Source organism: Thamnophis sirtalis, unplaced genomic scaffold (genome assembly GCF_051295495.1).
Source record: "Thamnophis sirtalis isolate CommonGarterSnake01/CBP01778 unplaced genomic scaffold, rThaSir2_p1.2 scaffold_12, whole genome shotgun sequence".
Lineage (NCBI taxonomy): Eukaryota > Metazoa > Chordata > Lepidosauria > Squamata > Natricidae > Thamnophis > Thamnophis sirtalis.
The window spans coordinates 12,111,847-12,137,590 of NW_028261392.1; the positions used below are offsets into that span (position 1 = coordinate 12,111,847).

At 43.5% G+C, this 25,744-nt stretch overlaps 1 protein-coding gene across 1 annotated transcript in view; it reads left to right on the top strand.

Annotated features, from left to right (window-relative positions):
- The window catches only part of PIBF1 (progesterone immunomodulatory binding factor 1), a 105,473-nt gene that overhangs the window by 19,824 nt on the left and 59,905 nt on the right, over nucleotides 1-25,744 (top strand). The window contains exons 8-10 of the mRNA XM_087726312.1: nucleotides 588-769; nucleotides 3,834-3,959; nucleotides 17,333-17,431. Coding sequence (XP_087582438.1) covers nucleotides 588-769; nucleotides 3,834-3,959; nucleotides 17,333-17,431 — 407 coding nt within the window. The remainder of the gene's footprint in view (nucleotides 1-587; nucleotides 770-3,833; nucleotides 3,960-17,332; nucleotides 17,432-25,744) is intronic.

Consider the following 25,744-nt stretch of genomic DNA (forward strand, 5'->3'; position numbering starts at 1 on the left):
TCAAAGGGTCACCTCCTCCAATATACACTGCATAAACATGACAAAGTAAATTAAGTAAATAAATTATTATTATATTATTTCATATACCCACCTATATTATGTTGACACAGAGGAACAACACAGTCCAGTTCGGATGAATACATGTTTATGGCGTGAAAAATGAATCTTGTGAGTTTACCAGAGGGATGGCCTAGGGAACAAAAACTATTACAGAATCTGGTAGTCCTGCTAGAAATACTTCAAAACCTCCTCCCAGAGGGAAGCAACAGAAACAGACCATAGAATGGGTGTGTGGGGTCGCTGACAATGCTTTGAGCTCTTAAGTCCATTGAAGCAGATTCAAATGGGAGAGTTAACAAGACAGGCTGACAAGCATAAACTTCATGTTCCCATTATTGCCGTCAGCACCTTGTTGTATCTAGAATAAACAGAACCAACTTTCACATCAACTGCACTTTAAACTCAAAACAACCCAACTGCATTTTTTCAAACAAGCAACAACAACAACCAGCTCCTGGTTTATGGGAACAGGTTGTCTAATTTGTGGTATTTTTGCTGCTTTCCCCCCCCCCCCCCCAAATGGAAAGGCTACTGCTTTGCAGCAATCCGTGACGTTGTTGCAAAAGGACAAGGACTACCTCAACCGACAGAACATGGAGCTCAGCGTCCGCTGTGCTCACGAAGAAGACCGCCTCGAAAGGCTTCACATGCAGCTAGAAGACACCAAAAAAGCCAGAGAGGAAATGTATGAGAAATATGTCACGTCCAGGTAGGCCATTGCATTCATCCTTTTGGCACCGAGAGACGGTTCCTTCAGAAGGTCTGCAGAGATTCTCCATCATCCCCCCCACAAAAACTGTTTTTGTTTTTCCTTGAGTAAGAAGAACAAAAGAATACAATCAGTTGTGATGATGTTAAAGGGCAGGGGACACTGTCAATACATATCTTTCCATTCCCCCACCCTCCGCCAACCATCACAACTGATGAAGTTTTTGGATGAGAAACGAAACATTTTAGGATAGGATAGGGACAGGACAGGACCTTGGGGGTTTTCTACTCCAGCCCCCTGCCCAAGCAGGAGACCCTATTCCATCTCAGACAAGTGACTGTCCAGTCTCTTCTTCAAAACCTCCAGTGATGGAGCACCCACGACCTATGAAGGCAAACTGTTCCACTGGTTAATTGTCCTCACTGGTAGGAAGTTTCTCCTTAAATCCAGGTTGCTCCCCTCTTTGATTAGTTCATTGATTGATTGAATTTATATTGCCGCTTATTTGCCCAGGGCGACTCAAGTCGGCTTACAGAATATAAAACCACATTTAAAACAATCAAAACTAACAAAAAGAATCAAATAAATTAATACAGTACAATATAACAAAATCACCTCCTGCCCACCCCCTGCCCCCGCGACAGTAGATTACATGAGCCATTGAATGGGCTCCCTCTTGCTCTGGGTTCCCCAGGCCCACTGGCAGAACCAGGTCTTCAGTGCCTTCCAGAAGAATATTAGAGTGGGTGCCGTTCTAATCTCCAGGAGGATGACGTCCCAGAGAGAGAAGACCACCGAGAAGGCCCTTCTTCTGGGTCTCACCAGGTGTATCTCCCTCAGGGATGGGACTCACAACATTTCCTGCCTCCCCTCTCTAATGGGTTGGGTAGATGTGACCTGTAAGAGACAGTCCCTCAGATAACCTGGTCCCAAGTCATGAAGGGCTTTAAAGGTGACAACCAGCACCTTGATTTGCACCCAGAATTCAACCATTTCCAACCATGGTTTCTTCTCCTGCCCTCTGGTGCTTTGGAGAATAATTTGACCCCCTCTTCTTTGTGACAGCCCCTCAAATACTGAAATACTGCTATGTCGTCACCCGTGATTCTTCTTTTCTTTAGATTAGCCAGACCCAAAACCTGCAGCCTTTTGTCATATGGTTTAGTCTCCAGGCCTTTGATCAACTTAGTTCTTCTCCTCCTTTGAGGAATAAAAGAGTTCCGTTGCCTCTTGAGTGGGAGGGGGAGCACTTTTGAGGTTCCACCAGAATCCTTACCAGCTCCTTTGTACCCAATAGTTTGCAGCTATAATTCTTAAAATATAGCGGATTATGGTAATCCACCAACACGAGGTTGGGAAAACTCAGCCAGAGAAAACAATGGCAACTGTTGGATTATTCAAAGATAATGGAGATGTGTGTAAATTACGATTAGTTTCTGACCAGATTTCCCTTTGGTTTCCTTTTTTAATGCAAAAGAACCGACTGATGTCATAACCGTTTTTCTATTATTCGCAAGAGGAAGGACACATGCAGGGATTAAGCCTGATAATTAAATTGGAACTTATTAGCCAAGGTAGTTTACTGTCAGGTCTTAAAAAGTGGGTAATGTAATCAAACCTGATTTTTTTTTTAAAAAAAAAAGACTTTTCTGATCCTGTGATTTCTTTACATCAGGGGTAGCGAACCATTATAGGATTATCTACAGTGTTAAGCAGTGCTATTAGCATTGATATTCATTTATCTGAGAAGGTGTGTGTGTGTGTGTGTGTGTGTGTGTGTGTAATTTAAGTAGTAATAGCAATGTTGCAACAACCTAGAAAGAAAACTCCTCAGTTCTTCTGCCATTTTAATTATTCTTAAGCTCAGCTGGCTGACGTCATTTCAGTAAGAAGAGAAGCAAAGCCCATTTATTTATTCCTTTATTTGCTTAAAAGATTTATACGGCTGCCCATCATGCAGGACACAATTCTGGGTGGCCAAACACAGCAATCAAATTGCAGGGAGGGAAAAAATCCTAAAACAAGGCAAAAAAAAAAATGGACCAAAATACTGTATTTTTCAGAGTATAAGATGCACCTTTTTCCCCCAAAAAAGAGGGTGAAAATCTGGGTGCATCTTATACACTGAATACACTGCATACAGAATTTTTGGCCTCCCAAAACCCCATCCCTATGCATCCCATTTTTTCAAAAATGGACGTGCAGAGAGTTTGGGAGCCTACAAAGTGTTCCTGGGGGCTCTGGAAGGCAAAATAAGCAAAAAAAAACCGGACCGTTTTTGCCCCCTCTCCCCTCCCTTCCACCACCCCACAGCCCGCAGGAGCACTTTGCAGGCCTCTCAAACTCTCTGCATGCCCAATTTTTCACAAAAATTTTGGTGTGTCTTATACTTAGGTGCGTCTTATAGTCCAAAAAATACAGTACATGCATGGTTAGAAAAAAAATCATAAAGCAACATATTGATTTCAATCCAGAAATATTTCTGTTGGGTATTTAACCAGAACAATATAATAAAGGGAATACATATCAAATCTTACATGTGTTAACAGCAGCAAGAATAGTGTTTACACAATGATGGAAAAATGATGAGGTCCCGACAGATGAAAGTGTAATAAAAAAATATTAGAATGCGCATGGATGGACAGGTTAACATTAAAAATGAAGGAGGAAAAAAGAAACAGATTACTTTTTAACATGGGATTTGTTGGCTAACTAACAGAAACAGAGGTTAGAAACCAAAAAGATTAAGATGATGATTAAGAATATAATAAAAGTTTTTCTTGTATGGAAAAACTACTGCCAATATTACTATGGGAACATTATTAATGATATGCATATTATGATTACTACTTTGTTTATTATCTTTTGGTTATTCAAAATGAATTGTAGATATAGATATTGAATTTTTTATGTTTATTAAAAAGTATATCAATAAAAAATATTTTTTTTAAAAAACAACAACAACCATCTCTTAACCATACAGCAAGTTTTATCAAAGTCAGAAAGGGTTCTTTGTAAATTTTGACCTGTTTTTATCTTAACGTTTTAAAAATCGTTTTCTAAGGGATCACTACAAAACGGAGTATGAAAACAAACTGCATGAGGAACTGGAACAGTTAAGGCAGAAAACATCCCAAGAGATAGATCAGCTTCGAACAGCTACAAAGGAAATGTATGAGCGGGAAAACAGGTTGGTAAAAAGAGAGATTTTAGACATAAACCTCCATAGAGAATATTGCATGCATCTTTATTCCAGTCTAGCGAGATGGGCCATTCCTCATTCAGAAACCTTTCTCTTCTGCTTCCCCCACCCCCTTTTTTTTTCTCAACCCCCTAATTGTCCTCACCGTTAGGAAGTTTCTCCTTAAATCCAGGTTGCTCCCCTCTTTGATTAGTTTATTTATTGATTGAATTTATATTGCCGCTTATTCGCCCAGTGTGACTCAAGACGGCTTACAGAACATAAAACCACATTTAAAACAAACTAACAAAAAGAATCAAATAAATTAATGCAGTACAATATAACAAATTCACCTCCCGCCCACCCCCCGCCCCGGCGACAGTAGATTACATCAGCCATTGAATGGTCTCCCTCTTGCTCTGGGTTCCCCAGGCCCACTGGCAGAACCAGGTCTTCAGCACCTTCCAGAAGATTATTAGAGTGGGGGCCGTTCTAATCTCTGGGGGGGGGGGATGACGTTCCAGAGAGAACATCATTCCTCATTCAGAAACCTTTGTCTTCTGCTTCCCCCCCTCCCGTTTCTTTTTTTCTCAACCCCCTAACATGAGGGAGAAGCCAAGGGTGAAACCTGGTTGCCTAGGAGCACAAACAAGCAAAAGTCCATAGAAAACAGCAGCAGCAGGAATCAGAGGCTTAAGAAAGGGAATGTTGTGATCCAGAGGGAGGGAGAGAATCAGAATAGAGCTGGAAAGGACCTTGGAGGTCTTCTAGCCCAGCTTCCCTGCTCAAATAGGAGAACCTACACCATTTCAAATAAGTGACTGTCTAGACTCTTCTTAAAAAATCCCGGTGATGGAGCGCCCATGATGGTTCCACCACAAAACCGCGGTCGACTAAAGCGCGCTCGACGAAACCGTGTACCTGACGTCATCACAGCACGACAAAAAAAGCACGCTGTGAGCGGTAAACCTAAAATTAACCCCTAAACCTAACCCTAACCCTTAACCTAACCCTTAACCTAACGCTAACCCTAAACCTAACCCTAACGCTTAACGTAACCTTAAACCTAACCCTAACCCTTAACCTAACCCTAAACCTAAACCTAACCCTTACCTTTACGTGAATCGGCTTGCTTTAAAAGAGCTTTTTAAAGTGCCCTTTTTTCTCCGCGGTCGTTGTTGTCGCGCCGCTGATGACGTCAGCGACGCGCTTTAATCGGGCGCACTTTAGTGGACCGCGGTTTTGTCGTGCCACGCCCATGATTACTGAAGGCAACTTCTGTTCCACTGGTTAATTGTCCTCACTGTTAGGAAGTTTCTCCTCAGTTCCAGGTTCCTTGTTTCCTGGATTAATTTCCATCCATTGTTTCTTGTCCTGCCCTCTAGTGCTTTGGAGAATAAATTGATCCCCTCTTACAATACAATACAGCACAGTACAGTACAGTACAATACAATACAATACAATAGCAGAGTTAGAAGGGACTTTGGAGGTCTTCTAGTCCAATCCCCTGCCGAGGCAGGAAACCCTATACTGTTTCAGACAAATGGTTATCTAACATCTTCTTAAAGACTTCCAGTGTTGGCATTCACAACTTCTGGAGGCAAGTTCTACTGATTAATGTTCTAACTGTCAGGGAATTTCTCTTCAGTTCTAAGTTGCTTCTCTCCTTGATTAGTTTCCACCCTTGGAAACCTCTTTGTGGCAGGATACTGGAACACTGCTTTCATGTCCCCCCTGTAATGTATGCTTGGCAAATAAAGCCCATTCTAGTCGGCCTTCATGTGCCTTAGGGGTTGTGCAAGCCTCCAGGCCAGCCTCCAACATTTGCTCCAGCATATGGAGGACCATCAAAGTGATGACTCCGCCACACTTTTCTTCAGAAGAGAAAGCTGCCTGCCATGACGGCAGCGAGTAGATTTGAATTGTTACTTTGATTTTTGTCCAGATTGATTTTTTGTGTGTGTGTGTGTGTGATTGGTTTCATGGTATTGTTCAACTGGGCACGATGCTTCCGCTCATTTCAGTATGGGCGTCTTCACAGTGATTGTGATTATAAAGCAACAGAGATTCCCAGCGAAGGACTCGGCTCTTGAAGCTGCTGCAGAGAGGAGCTACTTCCGTTAGAAAATAAGAGCGAGTGGAAGAGAGCTGCACAGAATGGCAATAAAAAAAGTGTTTGGAGTTTGTTCCCTCGATTAACCGTTCCAGTGGGTAAATTATTGAGAAACTCTCTGAAAGTGTAGACATGGTAGACACTCTTGATTGGAATGGCACATTTTGAATCTGGCGATTTAAGAGTACACTATTTAACTGCTTTTGCGTGCTCTTACACATGTACACACATGTTGGATACCTTGTCTAACTACCAACCTTTCCTTGCTTTGTAAAGATTTCAAAATTCTCCTCCTTGGCCTTCTTTTCAAAGCAGTAAGGCTTGCTTTAACTTACTCAGACGCAAAAAGGTAGCTGTGACCCCTGTTAGGGGTACCTCCGTTGGGGAACAGAAAGTAGCGCAGCGGAATGTACAGCTAGAGAGAAGGAACGTTGCTAGTAGAAGAAACACACAAATAGAGTCTCAGACACTGCTAGTAAAAACAAGTAGCTGTACTACTAACAATAGCTTTACAAGCAGTGATAGTAGATGTGTGTCTAAACACAATTCAAAGAACAAACAATTGCTTACAGTCGCAGTTCACGTTCCAGTCATCAAGCGGGCAAGTAGTCATCAAGCATAGGACAAGCAGAGAAAGAGAGAGAGCTTTCATGACTCCCTCTTATTGTAAAGTTAATTACAGCTGATAAGTACATTCACCCAGTTAAAGCAACATCGACCATTTGTTATTATATATGAATCTATATTGCCTATCCAACACTAGGAGTATACTCCCAACAACCCCTTCCAGCTCTGAGCTTCTACGTATCATACTAAGGAATAGCAATAGCACTTAGACTTCTATACCACTTCACAGCCCTCTCTGAGCGGTTTACAGAGTCAGCATAATTGCCCCTAACAATCTGGATCCTCGTTTTACTGACTTCGGAAGGATGGAAGGCTGAGTCAACCTTGAGCCAGTCAGAATCGAATTGTGTTAAAATATTCATGACTGGGAGAGACATGGGAACAAGGTCAGCCAATGAATAGGCATAACAACAAAGTCAACCAATGGGATCTGAGTCTGTGCAGAGAAATTGAAACGGAAACTAATCTATAAGCTCTGTATTGAGTCTGCTGCTCTGAGAAGTAAACTAGCAGCCTGTCTGGGCTTGTCTGCTGATATGAAACTAACTGCTTGTGTTTGCCTGTAACTCTCCTGCCTTGTGTTTACTTGGAAGAACCACCTGTTGGTATTGCACATTTATTCATCTAGTCTTATGTATATAAAGAAGTTAATGAATCCTGTTGAAACAGTTATCTGTCTGTGCTTTCTGGATTTGAATGTATGCAACACACTGACAAACTGCTGGCATTCAGCAGAGTTAGCCTGCAATATTGCATTCTAACCACTGCGCCACCACAGCTCTTTGGCCTTCCACATGCAACCTTGAAGTATTGGTGGAAGAGCTGCCACCATAGAATAAACACTCTTGTGGACATCTTATCATTGCATTTACAGCCCTAAAGTCCAATTTGCTGCCACTGCCACCTCTCCTTATCACAGGTATATTGTCATAAAATTCAGTGAAAATCTAAAATGGGCCTTAATAAGTTCCATGTTCCTCCCTGTTTAAAAGCACACGACTAAAAGCAAATAGAAAGAGAGAGAGTAATTAAATATTTTTCTCTTTTATATGGAGAACTCCAGCCAGAGTGAAATCTGGTTTTGGAGTTTCCCTTTTGAGTGGTTGAGAGAACTTTGTGTCTGCTGTGAGTCTGACAAATTGTCAGCCTCTTCAAACCAGCCCAGTCTAGGTTGAGATCCTTTCAAATCCAACGCACCCCTCTTCTTTTCTCCAAAGATAGTCTTTCGCATACAAATTGAAAGTAGAGATAAAGAATTCTTCACTCGCATCTCAGATACTTGTGGTAGAATTCCATGGCTACCAAACCACAATTATTTAGTTGTTGTTTTCTAGAAATCCTTTTTGAAATGTTTTGTTTTTCACAGTGAAGGAGGCCTTAAAAAACCCCAGAATATAGAATTGTTTAGAAAGCTTGCCATAATAACGAATCCCGCTGATTGGGGTCACGAGCAGCCAGTTCACACCTATTCAGGAGAACCAGTTGTTAACTTTCTAAGCAATTTGGAGAACCGGATGTTGGAAGAAATCTCATTTTGTTTTTTCCCCCACTTTACAGGGCTAACCCTGTAAGGAAGACAGGAAGGAAACATTCTCCGTTGTTTCTAGCCTGATCTTTATTGCTCTGATTACAGAAACTGCCTCTCCGGTTAACCCTTATTGCATGGTCACAGCTAAGGTGAAGCGCCCATTGACCTGCATGACGTTGAGTTGGCCACACCTACCCACTCACATGACCACTGAACCCCACCTACCCAACTGGTCATTAGGGCAGAGAACTGGTTGTTAAATTATTTGAATCCCACCACTGGTCACGAGTTATTAAAATGCAAACCTAAAAAAATTGTGCGGAGAGTAGTGCATCAAACGCAGCTTTGGGCATTGACTGGATGTGCGCGAACACGACAGAAATGTCAGCTTTAAAATTATTTCAGGCAGGTGAAGAACTAAAATAGGCAAGGAAGCCTTTAGCCCTTATTTACCTTTCCCAGTCAGCAAAATTATGCCAACCACTAATTGCATCATGGAGATTAACAAATTTTTGGCTTCCCGTGTTCCGACTTGTATTGCATTACATAAAAACAAGCTTAAGGTCTGTTTCTTTAAGGGAGCCTTGACAGATATATAAAAATGTTTGCAGGCAGTATGGGCTAAGAATATTGTTCTGGAAATGTTTGGCAGAAATCCTGTTCCTCCTCAATCTCAAAATGATGTGATGGCTTGGCTGCCAAATCTTGAATGTGGATGATTTAAAGGAACGTTTCAGAATCTTGAAAACAATGCTTTATTTTTATCCTTGTTGGGACAGAAGGGGTGTGGTGCGTCGGTGAATCATTCACGCTTCCCCTGTGTTTTTGTCCTCGAGCTTACGTGCCTTCTGCTCTGTATGCCCTTCATCCTTTTCTGCGTTTTAAACTTGCACCGAGTTACAACACTTGCATCCATAACTTCTAAGGTTCTCCTGCTGTCTCCCCCACCAGCCTGCAATCTTCCTTCTGCCCTCCAACTCTCCAGACCTCTCAGATCAACTACAGTACTAATAGAACAACAGAGTTAGAAGGAGGGACCTTGGAGGTCCTCTAGTCCAACCCCCTGCTCAGGCAGGAAACCCTATACCATTTCAGACAAATGGTTGTCCAATCTCTTCTTAAAAATGTCCAGTGTGGAAGCATTCACAACATCTGGAGGCAAGATAATCTTGTGAATTTAAACATAACGATACAGAGCCTGATTAACTGAAATTAAATGAATTCCCACTAATATCAAATAGAATAAATTAGTTGTGACTTTATTGGGGGGAAAAATGTCTTCACTTTAAAGGATAAAGTGGTCCATGGTAGACACACACAACTTCTGAAGGCAAGCTGTTCCACTGATTAATTGTCCTTACTGTCCTTAGTTCTAAGTTGCTTCTCTCCTTGGTTAGTTTCCATCCGTTGCTTCTTGTCCTTCCCTCAGATACCTTGGAGAATAGCTTGACTTCCTCTTCTTTGTGGCAGCCTTTGAGATATTGGAACACTGCTATCATGTCTCCCCCAGTCCTTCTTTTCATTAAACTAGACATACCAGCAACCATTCTTTATGTTTATATGTACAAAGTAGACTAGACTAAGAAACCAACTCTATGTAACTCAGGCATCTGCTTTTTTCTGTTATTGTTGTTGTGGTGACAACCAGAGTGCAGAATTTTGCAAGTCTCAATGTGCTTCCCAATTTATCTCTGTGTGAACAGGGGAGGGGCTTGCCTGACATATTTTCTCAGGTTGTTTCAAGCCTCGCATGTCTAATTGTTGCTTGTCTTTTCCTCCTGTCCTTTAAGCAATAGCACGTAGCCTTTTATACCGCTTTACAGTGCTTTACAGCCCTCTCTAAGCGGTTTACAAGAGTCAGCGTATTGCCCTCAACAATCTGGGACCTCATTTTATGACCTTGGAGGGATGGAAGGCTTGAGCCAGTCAGGACTTAGGACCATTCCAGCATCCTCATGGTCACTAGTTCAAAATTTGGATGCTTGGCAACTGACTCAGAAGAATGGAAGCCTGGTGAGATTTGAACTGCCAAATTGTAGTCAGCAGATGTAGCCTGCAATACCACCCTTTAACCACTGCACCACTGTGGCTCATTCTCGATGCTTTTTCCAAGAATCCACCTGCTTAGGCTTAGGAAAAATACAGGTATTCCTCAACTTACAATGGTTAGTTTCGTCACTATTCAAAGTTACAACAGCACTGAAAGAAAGGATTTCCGACCGTTTTTCACACTTAATGACCACAGTATCCCCATGGCTACCAGATCAAAATTCAGACACTTAGCAACTGACTTGACATTTATGACAGTCGCAAGTGCCTTGGAGTTACATGATCCCCTTTTGTGACTTTTGGACAAGCAAAGTCAACGGGGAAACCTAGGTTCACTTAACAACGGTGTTACCAACTGAACAACGGCAGTGATTTGCTTTACAACCATGGCAAGAAAGATCGTAAAATGGGGCCGAACTCACTTAACAACTGTCCCGCTCAGTATCAGAAATTTTTGACGCAGTCGTGATCCTAAGTCAACTGGAAGAGGCCCGATTCACTTTTAACAGCCGTGTTCCTAATTTAACAACTGTGGAGATTTGCTTGTCGGCTGTAGCAGGGAAAGTCGTAAAATGGGGCAAACCTCACTTAATGACGCTCTCGCTTAGCAACAGACATGTAGGGCTCAGTTGTAGTTGTAAGTTGAGGCGTGACCCGTCAAAACCGCGGTCCACTAAAGCACGCCCGATCAAAGCGCGTACGTGACGTCATCAGCAGCGCAACAAATAAAATTAAAAATAAATTAAATTAAAATTAAATTAAAGCAAGCCGATTCACATAAAGGTAAGGGTTAGGGTTAGGGTTAGGGTTAGGTTAAGGGTTAGGGTTAGGGTTAGGGTTACGTTAAGCGTTAGGGTTAGGTTTAGGGTTAGGTTAAGGGTTAGCGTTAGGTTTAGGGTTAGGTTTAGGGTTAGGTTAAGGTTAAGGGTTAGGCTTAGGGTTAGGTTTGGGGTTAGGTTTGGGGGGGTTAGGGTAAGGTTTTCGCGTTAATTTTAAATTTACCGCTCACAGCGTGCCGTTTTCGTCGCGCTGTGATGATGTCACGTACGCGCTTTCGTCGAGCGCGCTTTAGTCTACCGCGGATTTGTGGTGGAACCAGTTGAGGACCACCTGAAATTCCTCTTGTAACCAACGCCAATTGCAGCTAAAATACATTTTGCTCCTGTAGACCTACCCCTGACACGGAGTTCATCGTTGGTTAATTGCGATAAGCTTGTGATAGCTTTGAAATCCGATTTGGGACAGTCCAACCATCAGATCACAGGACTTGAATATCTCATACATTGCAAATATGAGGCATGAAGGAAGAGGCAGTTTGACCCATCTTGCTTAATCATCTTACTTGCCAAATCATTGCCGTTCAACTGAAAAGCCATTGGCTGGGGATGAGATGGGCTGATTCTACTGAAGGTCAGCTCAATTCAATTCAATCAGAATAAAGCTGTAAGGGACCTTGAAGGTCTTCTAGTCCAACCCCCAGACAAGTGGCTGCCCAGTCTCTTCTTAAAAACTTCCAATGATGGGGCACTCACGACCTCTAAAGGCAAGCTGTTCCCCTGGCTAATTGTCCTCACTGTTAGGAAGTTCCTCCTTAATTCCAGGCTGCTTCTCTCTTTGATTAGTTTCCATCCATTGTTTCTTGTCCTGCCTTCTGGTGCTTTGTAAAATAAGTTGTACCCCTCTTCTTTGTGGCAGCCTCTCAAATATGGAATACTGCTATCATGTCCATCCCCCCTCCTTTTTTTTTTCTCTAGACTAATCAAGTCCTCCAACCGTTCTTCGTATGTTTTGGTCTCCCGGCCTTTAATCATCTTACTTGGTCTTCTGATTGATATTCTGATTGATTCTGACTGATGTCGGGTTTTGACAGGGGATTTTTGGGCAGGGCAGTAGGGCTATTTGGGGGGGGGGGGGGATCGATCGGGAATGAGGACCACTTCTGGGTTCAGGGTTCAAAGGAAGAGCCTTATGCACTTAAACTTGGCATCTTGGCAAAACGTGGAAGTATAGCAGGCCTGAGGAACAAGCTAGCTAAGCATGGGCTGGAGTCGTCCATGGAGATTCTCTGTCTTCCAGGTCACGGTTGTCCCAAAGGTGCTTTTTTTTTGTTTTAAACATCTTAGTTGCAATCATCTTAGTTGCTCCTCTTTGCACTTTTTCCAGAGCTTCAACATCTTTTTTTGTAGTGTGGTGACCATAACCGGATTCAGTATTCCGTGTGTGGTCTTCCTAAGGCTTTATAAAGTATTACTAATACTCCTTCGCGTGATTTTGATTCTATTTGATTCTGTTTGTTGTTGTTGTTGTTGTTGTTAGTCGTAGAGCTGCTTCTGAAGAAGAAACAGCGTAAACAAGAGAAAAATAGCCAAAAGGAAAGAAATTGATCCTGAGAGAAGATACACGTGGCTTGTTATCATCATCTGAGGATGGTTTTGGTGGAAGCTTAGCCAGCTTAGCTGTATAATGCCTAACGTGTGATGGCAGCCCGTTTCTCAATAAAAATAATTATAGCTCATCATCCTTGCCTTGAGGGGCAAAGAGCTTCCTTCCTTCTCTATCCTTAAGCAGATTGAGGGTTGTGCTTTCTCCAAGGATAACATGCCTTTGGGCTCAGGTTGTAGCAAGAAATGTAGGCTTTGACACCAAGTTAGACCCTCTCAATGGAAATGCCAACGCGTGTGCTTCTCACTACCATTTTCTGGTCTGATTCACATGTTTTGGTTGCTGGGTCCTGTCTTAAGCCAGACAGTACCTCAAGCCTGAGGTACTGTACTTACCTCAAGCCTGAGGTACTTACCTCAAACCTGAGGTACTTACTTCAAGCCTGAGGTACTTACCTCAAACCTGAGGTACTTACTTCAAGCCTGAGGTACTTACCTCAAGCCTAAGGTAACTTGAGCTATAAATAAACTTGAAATAGATCAAGAATTAATATTAAGATGACCTTGGAACAAGCAAATCTACATCTACTCCACTGAATTGGCACCAACTACACACAACTTCCAGTTATGTATTTTATCCCTTGTGCTATTTGCATTGAGGGGGAGACCTACAGGAATGACAAGGGAAACCTTTCCCAGTTTTTAGAACAGAACAGAATAACAAAGTTGGAAAGGACCTTGGAGGTCTTCTAATCCAACCTCCTGCTCAGGCAGGAAACCCTATTTGCAAACAGTTATCCAATCTTTTCTTAAAAACTTCCAGTGTTGGAGCATTCACAACTTCTGGAAGCAAGTCATTCCACTGACTGATTTTTTTCTCACTGTCAAGAAATTTCTCCTCAGTTCTAAGTTGTTTGTATCCTTGATTATTTCCCTCCATTATTTCTTATCCTGCCTTCTGGTGCTTTGGATAATTTTATTTTTGATACTCATGGAATTATTATTTTTTTCAAATTGCTTTTTTCCTCCTTTCCAAAGTTTTTTCCTCCTTTCCAAACTCTGCCCCAACCAAAAACTGGTAATTTGGGATATTAATTTTCTTACTACAGGTAACCCTCAGCTTACAAAAAGTTCATTCAGTGACCATCCAAAGTCGCAATGGCACTGAAAAAAATTAAGTGACTTATGACCGTTTTTCACTCTTACGACTGTTGTAGCATTCCCCCCACAGTCACATGATCAAAATTCAGACCGCATGGCAACTGACTCATATTTATGACGGTTACAGCGTCCCCAGGATCACGTGATCCCCTTTTCCGACCTTTGGACAAGCAAAATCAGAGTCACTTAACAACCGTGGTGATTCGCTTAACAACTGTGGCAAGAAAGACCGCAAAGGCTGTTGCAGGGTTTTTTTTTAAATACTTTTTTATTTTCCATTTACATAACATATAATCACATGTATACTATTACATAGCCAATATCATATTGTATTAATTAATAATTACATCAGTTCATCTTGCCATCAACTCCTGGGGGAAAAAAAACCTAAACCAATTATTGGCTCTTCTGCTCTCCATACATCACTTTCTTCTGCCTCTCTCCTCCCCCTCCTTACCTCCGTTCTTCCCTCCATCATCCTTTTCTACTCTACTTCCCCTTCCTTTCTCCTTCTCCTCTCTCCTCATTCCACTCCTCCTTATCCTCCTCATCTTCCCCCCTTACCCTCTCTCCTATCCCTCTCTTCCTATCTTTCTTCTCTCCTCTGCTTCCCACTCTTCCTCTCATTCACATGGTGTATTTCAGCTTCTGAGCAAACTCCATTCTACGTTGATGGTATTTATGCTTCCATATCAATATACTTAACATATCTTAGTTTTAAAGAAAAAAATAAGAGAAGACAGTATACATGTGCAATCATATTACTTTAAAATCTAACACCCCTCATCAAGCCTAATATTCATCCCTCCCTCCCACCCTCTCCCCCAACCTCCCCCAACCTTCCCTCCCCTGACTTCCCAGAACCCATACACGGTATAAATCTTTAACAAAAGGAGTCTAAAATATATTTGAAAAAAGAATACAAAATTGATAACATCTTTAAATTGAACTTAGCTCCGCCTTGCAAGGCTGTTGCAGGTTTGAGGGCAGGACTAAGACCATGGAGAGATGAACCCATTTGGTGTATGCCCACTGCAGTGCCATGTGGCATGAAAAGGAGGGTGAATGGAAAATATCCAGCAGGGGAAAGGATTCTTGTCAAAAAAAAAAAAAAGTGATTTGGAGCCTAAGGCTGTCAACTACAGAAGCTTGTAACTAAAGGAAGTCTCTGATTTGGCTTTAAAGTTGCTACCGTGTTTCCCCAAAAATAAGACAGGTTATTTTCTTTTGACTCCTGAAATAAGCACTTGGCCTTATTTTCGCGGAGGTCTTATTATTTTTGAGGTGAAGGAGGCAGCGAGCGTGGTCACCTCATGGCTGCTGTTATATTGCAATATTTTCAGAGGAGGGCTTATTTTCAGGGGAGGGCTTATTTTAGCGCATGCACTCAAAAGCTCGATTGGGCTTATTATCCACGGAGGTCTTATTTTGGGGAAAACGAGATAGTTTTTAATTGATCAAGAGGAATTAATTTTGAATGTGGGATCTCTGCCAACCAAACCGCAGTGAAGGGCCTCTTCTTTAAATGAGTAGAAACTGGGTGACACAAATTTCACGTTCGCAATTTCCTTCCACAAAACGCAGTCCAGGTAATTTAACCGAAGTCTCAAACTACGCAAGGAGGAGGGAGGAGGAGGCCAAGGCAGCAAGGGTGGTGGCTGGGAAAGAGATATTTTTAGCACAAGGGAGATTTGGACGCCTTTAGAAATCCACTGTCCTCTTGCTTACCTTCCTTCAGGTTGCCAAGCTTGATCAGTTGGGGCATTTTTTCCGTCTGCATCAGCCGCCTCCAATTTACCTGTGTGTCAACATCACTCAGGGCAACAACACCTTACTCAGAGCAGAATAATGCCTGCATTCTTCGGTTGAATGAGATTTCTTGGCCTTTGATCCTGTCATCTGGGCGGCTGTGGCTGGAGCAACTCCACCAACAGCCTTGGGAAGGCCCCGCGTTAGTTGAACAGAAGAACAGGCCGTCCTGCTGACAATTTTAATGTCGCTCGACCCAGAGCCGAGGTGGCGCAGTGGTTAGAGTGCAGTACTGCAGCCACTTCAGCTGACTGCAGTTCTGCAGTTCGGCTGTTCAAATCTCACCGGCTCAAGGTTGACTCAGCCTTCCATCCTTCTGAGGTGGGTGAAATCAGGACCCAGACTGTGGGGGCGATATGCTGACTGTGTAAACCGCTTAGAGAGGGCTGAAAGCCCTATGAAGCAGTATATAAGTCTAACTGCTATTGCTATTGCTATTGCTATGGTCCTCAGAAAGGGGGCTTTTTAGCAGGGTCTCTTTTGCCGCTGTAAGTTGCCCGTTCTACAACATTTAGAAAAAAACCCCACTAAGACAGTGATGGTGAATCTTTTCGGCACGGAGTGCGCAAACTGGAACATCTGTACATGTGTGCGCGCTAGAACGCCGTAACCTGAAAACCAGCTGGCCAGCATGTCCATGCCTGTTTTTTGGCCATTTTTTGGCCATCTTCAAGCCACTGTTTGGACTGTTTTTGGGGGAGGGGCAGAAATGGCCTGAAAATGGCTTGAAAAGGGTCCAAAAACAGCCTGAAAATGGCCCAGATGGCCTGGAAACACCATGGAAAATGGCATGGAAAACAGCCCCAAAAACGGTCCGTTTTTTGGCCACTTTTCAGGCCATTTTCCACCACTCCGGTGCTTGCAAAGACCAGCTGGCGATGGTGCGTATGCCCACAGAGAGGGCACTGCGTGCCAACTCTGGCACACATGCCATTGGTTCACCATCACGGCACTAAGTGGTTGAACTAAGACTAGGAAGTGCCAATTCAAGACCACTTTCAGCCATAAAATGGGAGTCAGCCTTGGTCCAACCTCACTCAACCCAGCCAACCTCTCTGTGTCACTTCAATAGCAGTTCAACTTATATACCGCTTCATAGGGCTTTCAGCCCTCTCTAAGCGGTTTACAATGTCAGCATATCGCCCCCACAGTCTGGGTCCTCATTTTACCCACCTCGGAAGGATGGAAGGCTGAGTCAACCTTGAGCCGGTGAGATTTGAACTGCCGAACTGCAGTTAGCAGTCAGCTGAAGTGGCCTGCAGTACTGCACTCTAACCACTGCGCCACCTCGGTTCTATTCAGCAGATAATAGGCAGATTCAGCACAAAGTTTGATGCTTGAGTATTCAAAACACCGAAGTTTCTCTAGTTGGGCAAATCAATGTTGGTTTTTCTCCCTTTCCCCCCTTCCTTTTCGATGTGCGTGTGTATCGTCAGAGAAAGACTGAATTGGTAGGTATGTTTTGAGAAGCATGTTCTGGATGTGGACCAAAAACGTGGCAATAAGAAGCTGGGGGGGGAGGGGTTGTGTGAGATGGGGGAAAGAGAGGTGGAGGGGAAAAACAAACTCTTCTTTCAAGATCAAATTATGGCATGTTGGAACCAGAAACACAAAACTCGCACCATCGCTCTTGAGCAAATACTTAAGAATAAAAGGAATGTTGATTGTGCAATCCTTTTTGTTTCATTTTTTATTATTATTATTATTATTTCAGAAACCTGAGAGAAGCGAGAGATAATGCTGTGAGTGAAAAGGAAAGAGCGGTGATAGCTGAAAAAGATGCATTGAGCAAATACGACCAGCTATTGGAACAGTAAGTGCCTTCTCCATTCCTTGAGCGCAGCTTTTGAAAAAAAAGAGGAAGGTTTTGTGCAAATAAAGGGAAGACAGGGGCTTTCTGAGAATGCGTCGATCTTAGTGCTGCTTATTGTGAACTGTTGCGAAGACACAACTAGGAGAAAGTGCTGTTGGGGATGAGAGCAGGGGTGGGTGTGCAAAAATACAAAAATTTTAGCAAGGGGGTTCTCTGCCCGGTTGCTGGGTGGGCGTGGCCATGGTGGGTGTGGTCCAGTTGGCCTCCTGCACTATGGCAGGGATGGGGGGCATTTTTGCCCTCCCTGCGCTCCGAAGCCTTTTCTTGAGCCTCCGGGAGGACGAAAATGGCCTCCCTAGCCCCGGAGGCCCTCTGGAAGCCAGAAATGGGCCCATTTCCGGCCTTCCTGAACTTTCGGTCGGCCCGTTTTTTGCCCTCCCCAAGCCTCCGTGCGTGCCCTGCACTTACCTGTATCAAAAACGGGCCGTATGGGGACACCTGGGAGGGGTGGGTGGGGCGGGGCCAGCCAGGAGTTGGATTTGGGGTTCTCTGAAATGCACAGAATCTTAGCTAGAGGTTCTCCCAAACCCCTGCGAACTCCCAGAAGCCCATCCCTGGCTCATGAGACCTAAAAACAAAATGTCTAATAAATGAATACATGGTAGTAGAACAAGCAAACTAAGCTGGTTATTTATTGGACTGCAACTTTCATGCTCCCTTGCTCGAACCATAGACCTTCTAAGCTCCACCCCCAAGGAAGGTCCCGGATGGGCACTGCAGCTGTGAATTTTCCAAGATTGTGCCCGGCTTCCCAGTTGTTCACTGCCCACTCTCTCCCTCTCCCCACATTAGCAAATGAGTTGGAAGGGACCTTTCAGGTCATCTAGTCCAACCCCCTGTCCAACCAGGAGACCCTACATCTGCCTCTACCTAGGATCGAACTCACAACTTCCTGATTGGGAGGCGAGAGCTCCACCTCTTGGCCACAGCAGCATTGTTCAGTCTCCCCCAGGTCTCTGTTCTTGGTGCTCCCTCTTCTCTCCCAGACGGAAAAGGTTACGGTGTCATTATTCCCATGAAAAGCGGCGGTAAAAAAAAGATGGATCCCCAGCCAAGCTTTGGAAATGCCACAACGGGCCTCGCTATGAAGCAAGACCTTTTCCCTTAAGGAGTTGGCAAGGGGTGAGAGGGTTGATTAATCGTTTTCATGCATGTCATAAGGTTTTCATGAGATTATCAGTGGCAACACAACAGTGAAGCAACTTCCATGAGAGGCTGGAACCGCTGGGTGGGAACAGAAACCCACATGGAAATCTTCTGTTTTGTTTGAATGTGTGTGTGGACATGTCAAATCTACGGGAATTGTACTGTGTACAAAAACAACAACCCCTTTTTACCTTTTTCCAAGAGCCCCTATTTTAAACGTTTCGCTTTCTTTTGAGAATAGAGCAATAAACATTGCAGGATTCAAAGAATCAGGGAGGTTTCTTCAGTCGATTCATTTGTTTGAAAATGTCCAGTGATGAACCCCCAGGAGGAAGACTTTAATGGTTAATCCTTCTAATTTCAGTTTGGGTCTCTCTCTCCCTCCCTCCCTCTTTCTTTCCCTCTCTCCCTCTCCTCCCTCCCACTTTTCCTCCTTCCCTCTCTCCCTCCCACTTTTCCTCTCTCTCCTTCCCTCCCCATCTCTTCCTCTGTTCCCCCTCCCTATCCCCCTTTCCTCTCTCTCATGCTCTCTCTCTCCCTCCCCCTTTTCTACCTCCCCCTTTTTCTTTTCTCCCTCTTCTCTGTCCCCTCTCTCTCTCCCTCTCCCTCCTCCTTTCCCTCACTCTTTCTCTGTCTTTCCTTTCTTCCCTCGTCTCTCTCTCCCTCTCTTCCCCCCTCTCCATCACCCTTTTGCTCCCTCAAGCTCTCCCTCCCCGTCTCTCTCCCCGTTATCTCCCCTTCCCTTTCCCCCTCTCTCTCCCCTTTCTCCCTCTCCCTTTTCCCCTCTCTCCCCTTTTTCCTCTCCCTTCCCTCCCTCCCCTTTTCCCATCTCTCTCTTTTCCTTGTCTCCCTCCCCCTTTCCCTCTCTCTCTGTCCTTCCTTCCCTCCCACGTCTCTCCCTCTCTTCCCCCATCTCCATCACCCTTTTGCTCCCTCAAGCTCTCCTCCCCTCTCTCCCCCTTTCCCTTTCTCTCCCTCCCCGTCTCTCTCTCCGTTCTCTCTCTTTCCCCTTAACTTTCCCGCTCTCTCTCTCCTTTCTCCCTCTCCCTTTTCTCCTCTTTTCCCCTCCCTTCCCCTTTTCCTCTCTCTCCCCCTTTTCCTCTCCCTCCCCTTTTCCCATCCCTCTTCCTTGTCTCCCTCCCGCTTTCACTCTCTCTCTGTCCTTCCTTCCCTTTCCCTCTCTCCTCCACCCTCCCTCTCTCTAAAACTTCCAGAATTGCTTCTCACCTTCTCCTTGGGCACTGAATCCTGAAGACTTCTATCCCTTCTTTCCAGGGGTCCCTTCAAAGTGAAGCTGACCATTCTCCATAGGATTTAGACTCCAAACCCTTCGCTATCTTTGAAAGCTTGAGCTGCTCTGATTCCAGGACTGCAGTGTCTTCCTTGTATCTTTTTCTATCTTGGAACCCAAAATGGCACACAGTACTATAGTCCAAGCAGGGCATTATAGATTGCAAATAACACCTGCTGCCATCTTGAGATCTACAGATCTTAGCTAAGATGGCACAGACTCTTTCATCAGCTGCAGCACATTGTATTGTGTTGTGATTTTGTTGTTATAGCAATAGCAATAGCAGTAGACTTATATACCGCTTCATAGGCCTTTCAGGTCTCTCTAAGCGGTTTACAGAGAGTCAGCATATTGCCCCCAACAATCTGGGTCCTCATTTTACCCACCTCGGAAGGATGGAAGGCTGAGTCAACCCTGAGCCGGTGAGATTTGAACCGCTGACCTGCTGATCTAGCAGTAGCCTGCAGTGCTGCATTTAACCACTGAGCCACCTTGGCTCTTGTTGTTGTTGTTGGCTGAAGTCACTGGCCCAGTAGAATCAGCATGAGACGATGCCACATCCAAAAGATTGAAATAACTCTTGAGATTCTGTCTTAACTGATCAGGTTTACTTCCCACCATGAAGGGAGCTTGCCAGGCTCCTGTGAATCAGTTGCCCAGCGCAACCTAAATGGTCCTTCAGAATAATGTTTCTTTCATGAGCCTTATCATTTGCTACACTATATTGCCAAAAGTATTCGCTCACCCATCCAAATAATCAGAACCAGATGTTCCGATCACTTCCATAGCCACAGGTGTATAAAATCAAGTACCTAGGCATGCAGACTGTTTTTACAAACATTTGTGAAAGAATGGGTTGCTCTCAGGAGCTCAGTGAATTCCAGCGTGGAACTGCGATAGGATGCCACCTGTGCAACAAATCCAGTCATGAAATTTCCTCGCTCCTAAATATTCCACAGTCAACTGTCAGCTGTATTATAAGAACGTGGAAGTGTTTGGGAACGACAGCAATTCAGCCACGAAGTGGTAGGCCACGTAAACTCGTCCAACATCAGTGTGTGACCTCACAAATGCGCTTCTGGAAGAATGGTCAAACATTCCCATAAACACACTCCTAAACCTTGTGGACAGCCTTCCCAGAAGAGTTGAAGCTGTTATAGCTGCAAAGGGTGGAACGACGTCATATTGAACCCTATGAGCCGAGGTGGTGCAGTGGTTAGGGTGCAGTACTGCAGGCCACTTCAGCTGACTGTTATCTGCAGTTCAGCGGTTCAAATCTCACCGGCTCAAGGTTGACTCAACCTTCCATCCTTCCGAGGTGGGTGAAATGAGGACCCAGACTGTGGGGGCAATATGCTGACGCTGTAAACCGCTTAGAGAGGGCTGAAAGCCCTATGAAGCGGTATATAAGTCTAACTGCTATTGCTAAGTTCATATGCGAGTAAAGGCAGGTGAGCGAACACTTTTGGCAATACAGTGTATGTTATCCTATTACCACCAACCTAACATGGAAGAAATGTAAGCCAAATGGGTTTTTACTTTCCTGCATTTCTCCTTATCTTACAAAATGGAGTTACATTGATCTGGTAACATTTATACTTTATTCATTAAACATGAAATTCAGTCAACTGAACATTCAAAAATGCATCCCAAATACCATTGACTGACTCCGAGAGTTGATATGGGTTGCTGCCAGCATCCTAGGTCGTGACCCGTCAAAAGCGCGGAGAACAAAATCGTGCTCAACGAAAGCGTGCATGTGACGTCATCACAGCGCGCCGAAAAAAATTAAAAATTTAAATAAAATTAAAATTAAAGCAAGCCGATTCACATAAAGGTAAGGGTTAGGGTTAGGGTTAGGTTAAGGGTTAGGGTTAGGTTTAGAGTGTTAGGGTTACGTTTAGCGTTAGGTTAAGGGTTAGCGTTAGGTTTAGCGTTACGTTAACGGTTAGGTTTAGGGTTAGATTTAGGGTTAGGTTAAGGGTTAGGGTTAGGGTTAGGTTTGGGGGGGGTTAGGGTAAGGTTTTCACTTTTTTTAACATTTTTCGATCACAGCGCGATGTTTTTGTCGCGCTGTGATGACGTCAAATGCGCGCTTTCGTCGAGCGCGATTTTGTCCTCCGCGGTTTTGTGGTGGAACCGTCCTAGGTATCAACCAAATACCTTCTTAAGATGTACGATGTTCCAAAGTTTTTTGCAGTTCCGCTGATATTATTGCAGGAAGTTGCAATTTCTTGATGTACTGTGTAAAATTCTTGGACATGGTGTCAAGTGCCCCGATGACAATGGGTATCACTGTCACATATTTCATTCATAGCTGTGTAGTTTCGATGGCCAGGTTGTGATATTTTGTGATTTTTTCCCCCAGTTCTTTTTCTTTGACTCTGGCATCTCCTAGTACAGCGATATCAATAAATTGTACGCTTTGGCCCTCAACAACCGTGATATCTGGCGTGTTGCGTTCCAAATGACGATCCGTCTGTATTTGAAAATCCCACAAGATCTTCACCTTCTCATTTTCGGTATCTTTTTCCACTTTACGATCCCACCCACGACTTTTTGGATACAGCTAGGGCGTATTTTTTACATAATGACCAGTGGATTAATTTAGCAACTCAATCATGTTTAGCTTTGTAGTCAGTTTGAGCAATTTTTGTATCTTCGCTTTCATGGCATTAGTTTGTAATGTAATTAGTTCTTGAGCAGCAAGTATTAAACCTTCTGTTTCTTTCTTGAGGGTTCCTCTCTTAAGCCATGCCCATGTCAAATTGTCATCCCATTTTCCTTCAATATTTCTCAAGTGCTGCCATGCAAAGCTTTGGTTTCCCATCCATTTAATCTGTCATCCAGCTATTATTATTATACTTTATTCATTAAATGTGAAACTCAGTTAACTGAACATTCAAAAAGGCATACCATCCATTTAATCTGTCACCCAGATGCTATTATTATTATTATTATTATTATTATTATTATTATTATTATTGCCAACTGTTTCACCTTTGAGCCTTTCTTTAAAAAAACCAGATATTTTGCCAAGTTATCTATTGATACATTTTTAATACTTTCTTTTCAATTGTTGCTTGCATCTTTTTTTTTAATTATTATTATTCTGTTTATCTCTAGTCAAGGATAGGAGTTTGTGTACAGTTTCTGAAAACAGATGCAAATAAATTATTCAACTTTTCTAAAGTTTCTCTTCTCCCTTCACTGTTATCAGTCCCCTGCCTCCACTGGTTCTGGCGTCTGATGTATTTAAATAATTGTGTTTGTTGCTCTTCCTGGTGATTTTAGTCCTCAGACAGTTGTTATTAGGCAGGCGAAACAAATGTAAGTTCTCGCTTGAGTAAACATTTCATTTGTTTGTTGACTGAAAGAAACCTTTCTGTATTTATATCTTCCTTGACCTGGCAAACTTTGGAAAGTTTGCCCTGTTTTGGTGTGTTTGATACATATTACACTTCTGTGGTATGTTTTTCAGTTGAATTTCTGTTGCAGTTTTAGTAATAAAAAAAAGGGGGGGGGAAACCAACCAGGCTTTACTGAAAAATTTGACACAGTCCAGTTAACATTTAAACTTTCTTTTTCTAGCCAGCTCTTAATATTTAGAGGGAAACAATTTCCCTTTCTATTTAAGAGAGCAAAATGCCAGCCTTAAAAATACTTCTGCTGTCACTGGAGGCAGCAGAAACCAAGGGGAGAGCAAATGTTCACATTATTTTTAAGTCATCCCAAACCCAGGAAATAATGCAGCGAGTGCATTGACATAAGATAAATAACATTTGCCTGCATGAGATCGAAAAGAGATCCCCAAAGACAAAAAGCGCATTGTGTTGTGAACAGGCCCTGGTTACCACTGTTGGTAGGATCCGAAACCCCTGGACATATTTGTTTATACAAAGTCGATGGAATGCTGCCTAGCTTGAATGGCGGAGAATGCCTCTGGCAAATCTTGTGATGAAGAGTGTAACTAACACCCAATTTTCTAGTCAAGTACAATTATTATAACTTGATTCCCAACCAATGATTGGTAAGTGACTTTCTTTGTCTGTTAAAGGCAAACAAAGTTTTGCGTTGAGTATACAAATAATAACCCTTGGCTGTGTCCGACTCCAGGGTTCAAGAGTCTGCTTTCAGTTACATGGTCTGCCTTTTCTCTCTCTAACCGAGGAAAGAATACCTTACATCAGCTGGAAACATTGCTCTCTGGCTATGCATCAGGGGTGGTATACACTTCCCTTCCCTACCGGTTTGCAAATGTGAGCGTGCACCCTTCCGCGCAAGCGTTTTTGGTGAAAAAAAGGACTAAATGGGATGCCATAGAGCCAGGTCAAGTGGGCAGGGCCACCTGCGATTTCCGCTACCGGTTCAGAGGAATTGGTCCGAATCGGTAGAATACCAACTCTGTAGAAATAATTTCCTAAAGTGGCTTATCAATGCTGGCTAGAGAAGAAGTGTGTTGAAAACCATGTGTGGAGGAAGAGGAGGAGGAGGAAGGAGGAGGATGTGGTTGCTGGAACCTGGAATCTCAGATTCTTGGCTGTTTTCAACCAGAAAAACTCCCTGAATGGATGTAGAACATAGAATAATAGGGTTGGAAGGGATCTTGGAGGTCTTCTAGTCCAACCTCCTGTTTGAGTAGGAGGCCCTACACCATTCTGGACAAATGGATGTCCAATTTCTTTTTGAAAGCCTCCAGTGATGGAGCACCCACAACTTCTAAAGGCAAGTTGTTCCACTGGTTAATTGCTCCCACCATTAGGACATTTCTCCTTAGTTCTAGGCTGCTTCCCTCCTTGGTTAGTTTCCTTCCATTCTTTCTTGTCTTGCCTTTTGGTGCTTTGGAAAATTGTTTCACCCCACCTCTCATCTTTGCGGAAGCGCCTCAAAAATTGGAACACTGCTGCCATGTCCCCCTCGTCTTTCTTCTCATTGGACTAGACATACCCAGTTCCTGTAACTCTTCTTCATTTGCTTTTAGTATGGCTTTGGGCCAGTATGTCTGTCTCTTGTCTGTCTTTCCCTCCAGTCTACTGAACCTCCCAAAGTGATGGTGGTGGTGATGATGATGATGATGATGATGATGATAGTGATATGAACTCTGTAACCGGAAGTTAAAATAACAATAAACTGCTTGCATCCTGAACTGGAAAAAGAAATTAATTAAGATCCAGATTGTTGGGGGGTAACATGCTGACTTTGTAAACTGCTCAGAGAGTGCTATGAGTCAGGGGTCTCCAACCCCTGGGCCGCAGCCCAATACCGAGTCGTGGCTTGTCCACAACTGGGCCGCATGAGCAATGTGCTGCTACGGATGCACTTAAAACAATATATAATAACAGTAGACTTATATACCGCTTCATAGGGCTTTCAGCCCTCTCTAAGCGGTTTACAGAGTCAGCATATTGCCCCCAACAACAATCCGGGTCCTCATTTCACCCACCTCGGAAGGATGGAAGGCTGAGTCAACCCTGAGCCAGTGAGATATGAACCGCTGAACTGCTGATCTAGCAGTCAGCCTGCAGTGCTGCATTTAACCACCGCGCCACCTTGGCGCCAATATGGCAATGTTAGGTTAATTTAATGTTTGGCAAAATAGCAAAAGTTTCAAGCAAGGGTTGATGGTTAGTTTGGAGGCTCTGACAGGTTTGGTACACGTCACATGGCAAAATAACAGCATCCTTGTCCAATAATTCAATCACCAGTTTGTGTTTAATTACTGCTCTAAGTGAAGCGGTGTAAAAGTCTTAAGTGCTGTTGCTAGAGCTATTGCAACCAAAAGGCTGTCCTGAGGGAGGCGGAGCAGGGCAGTAGTG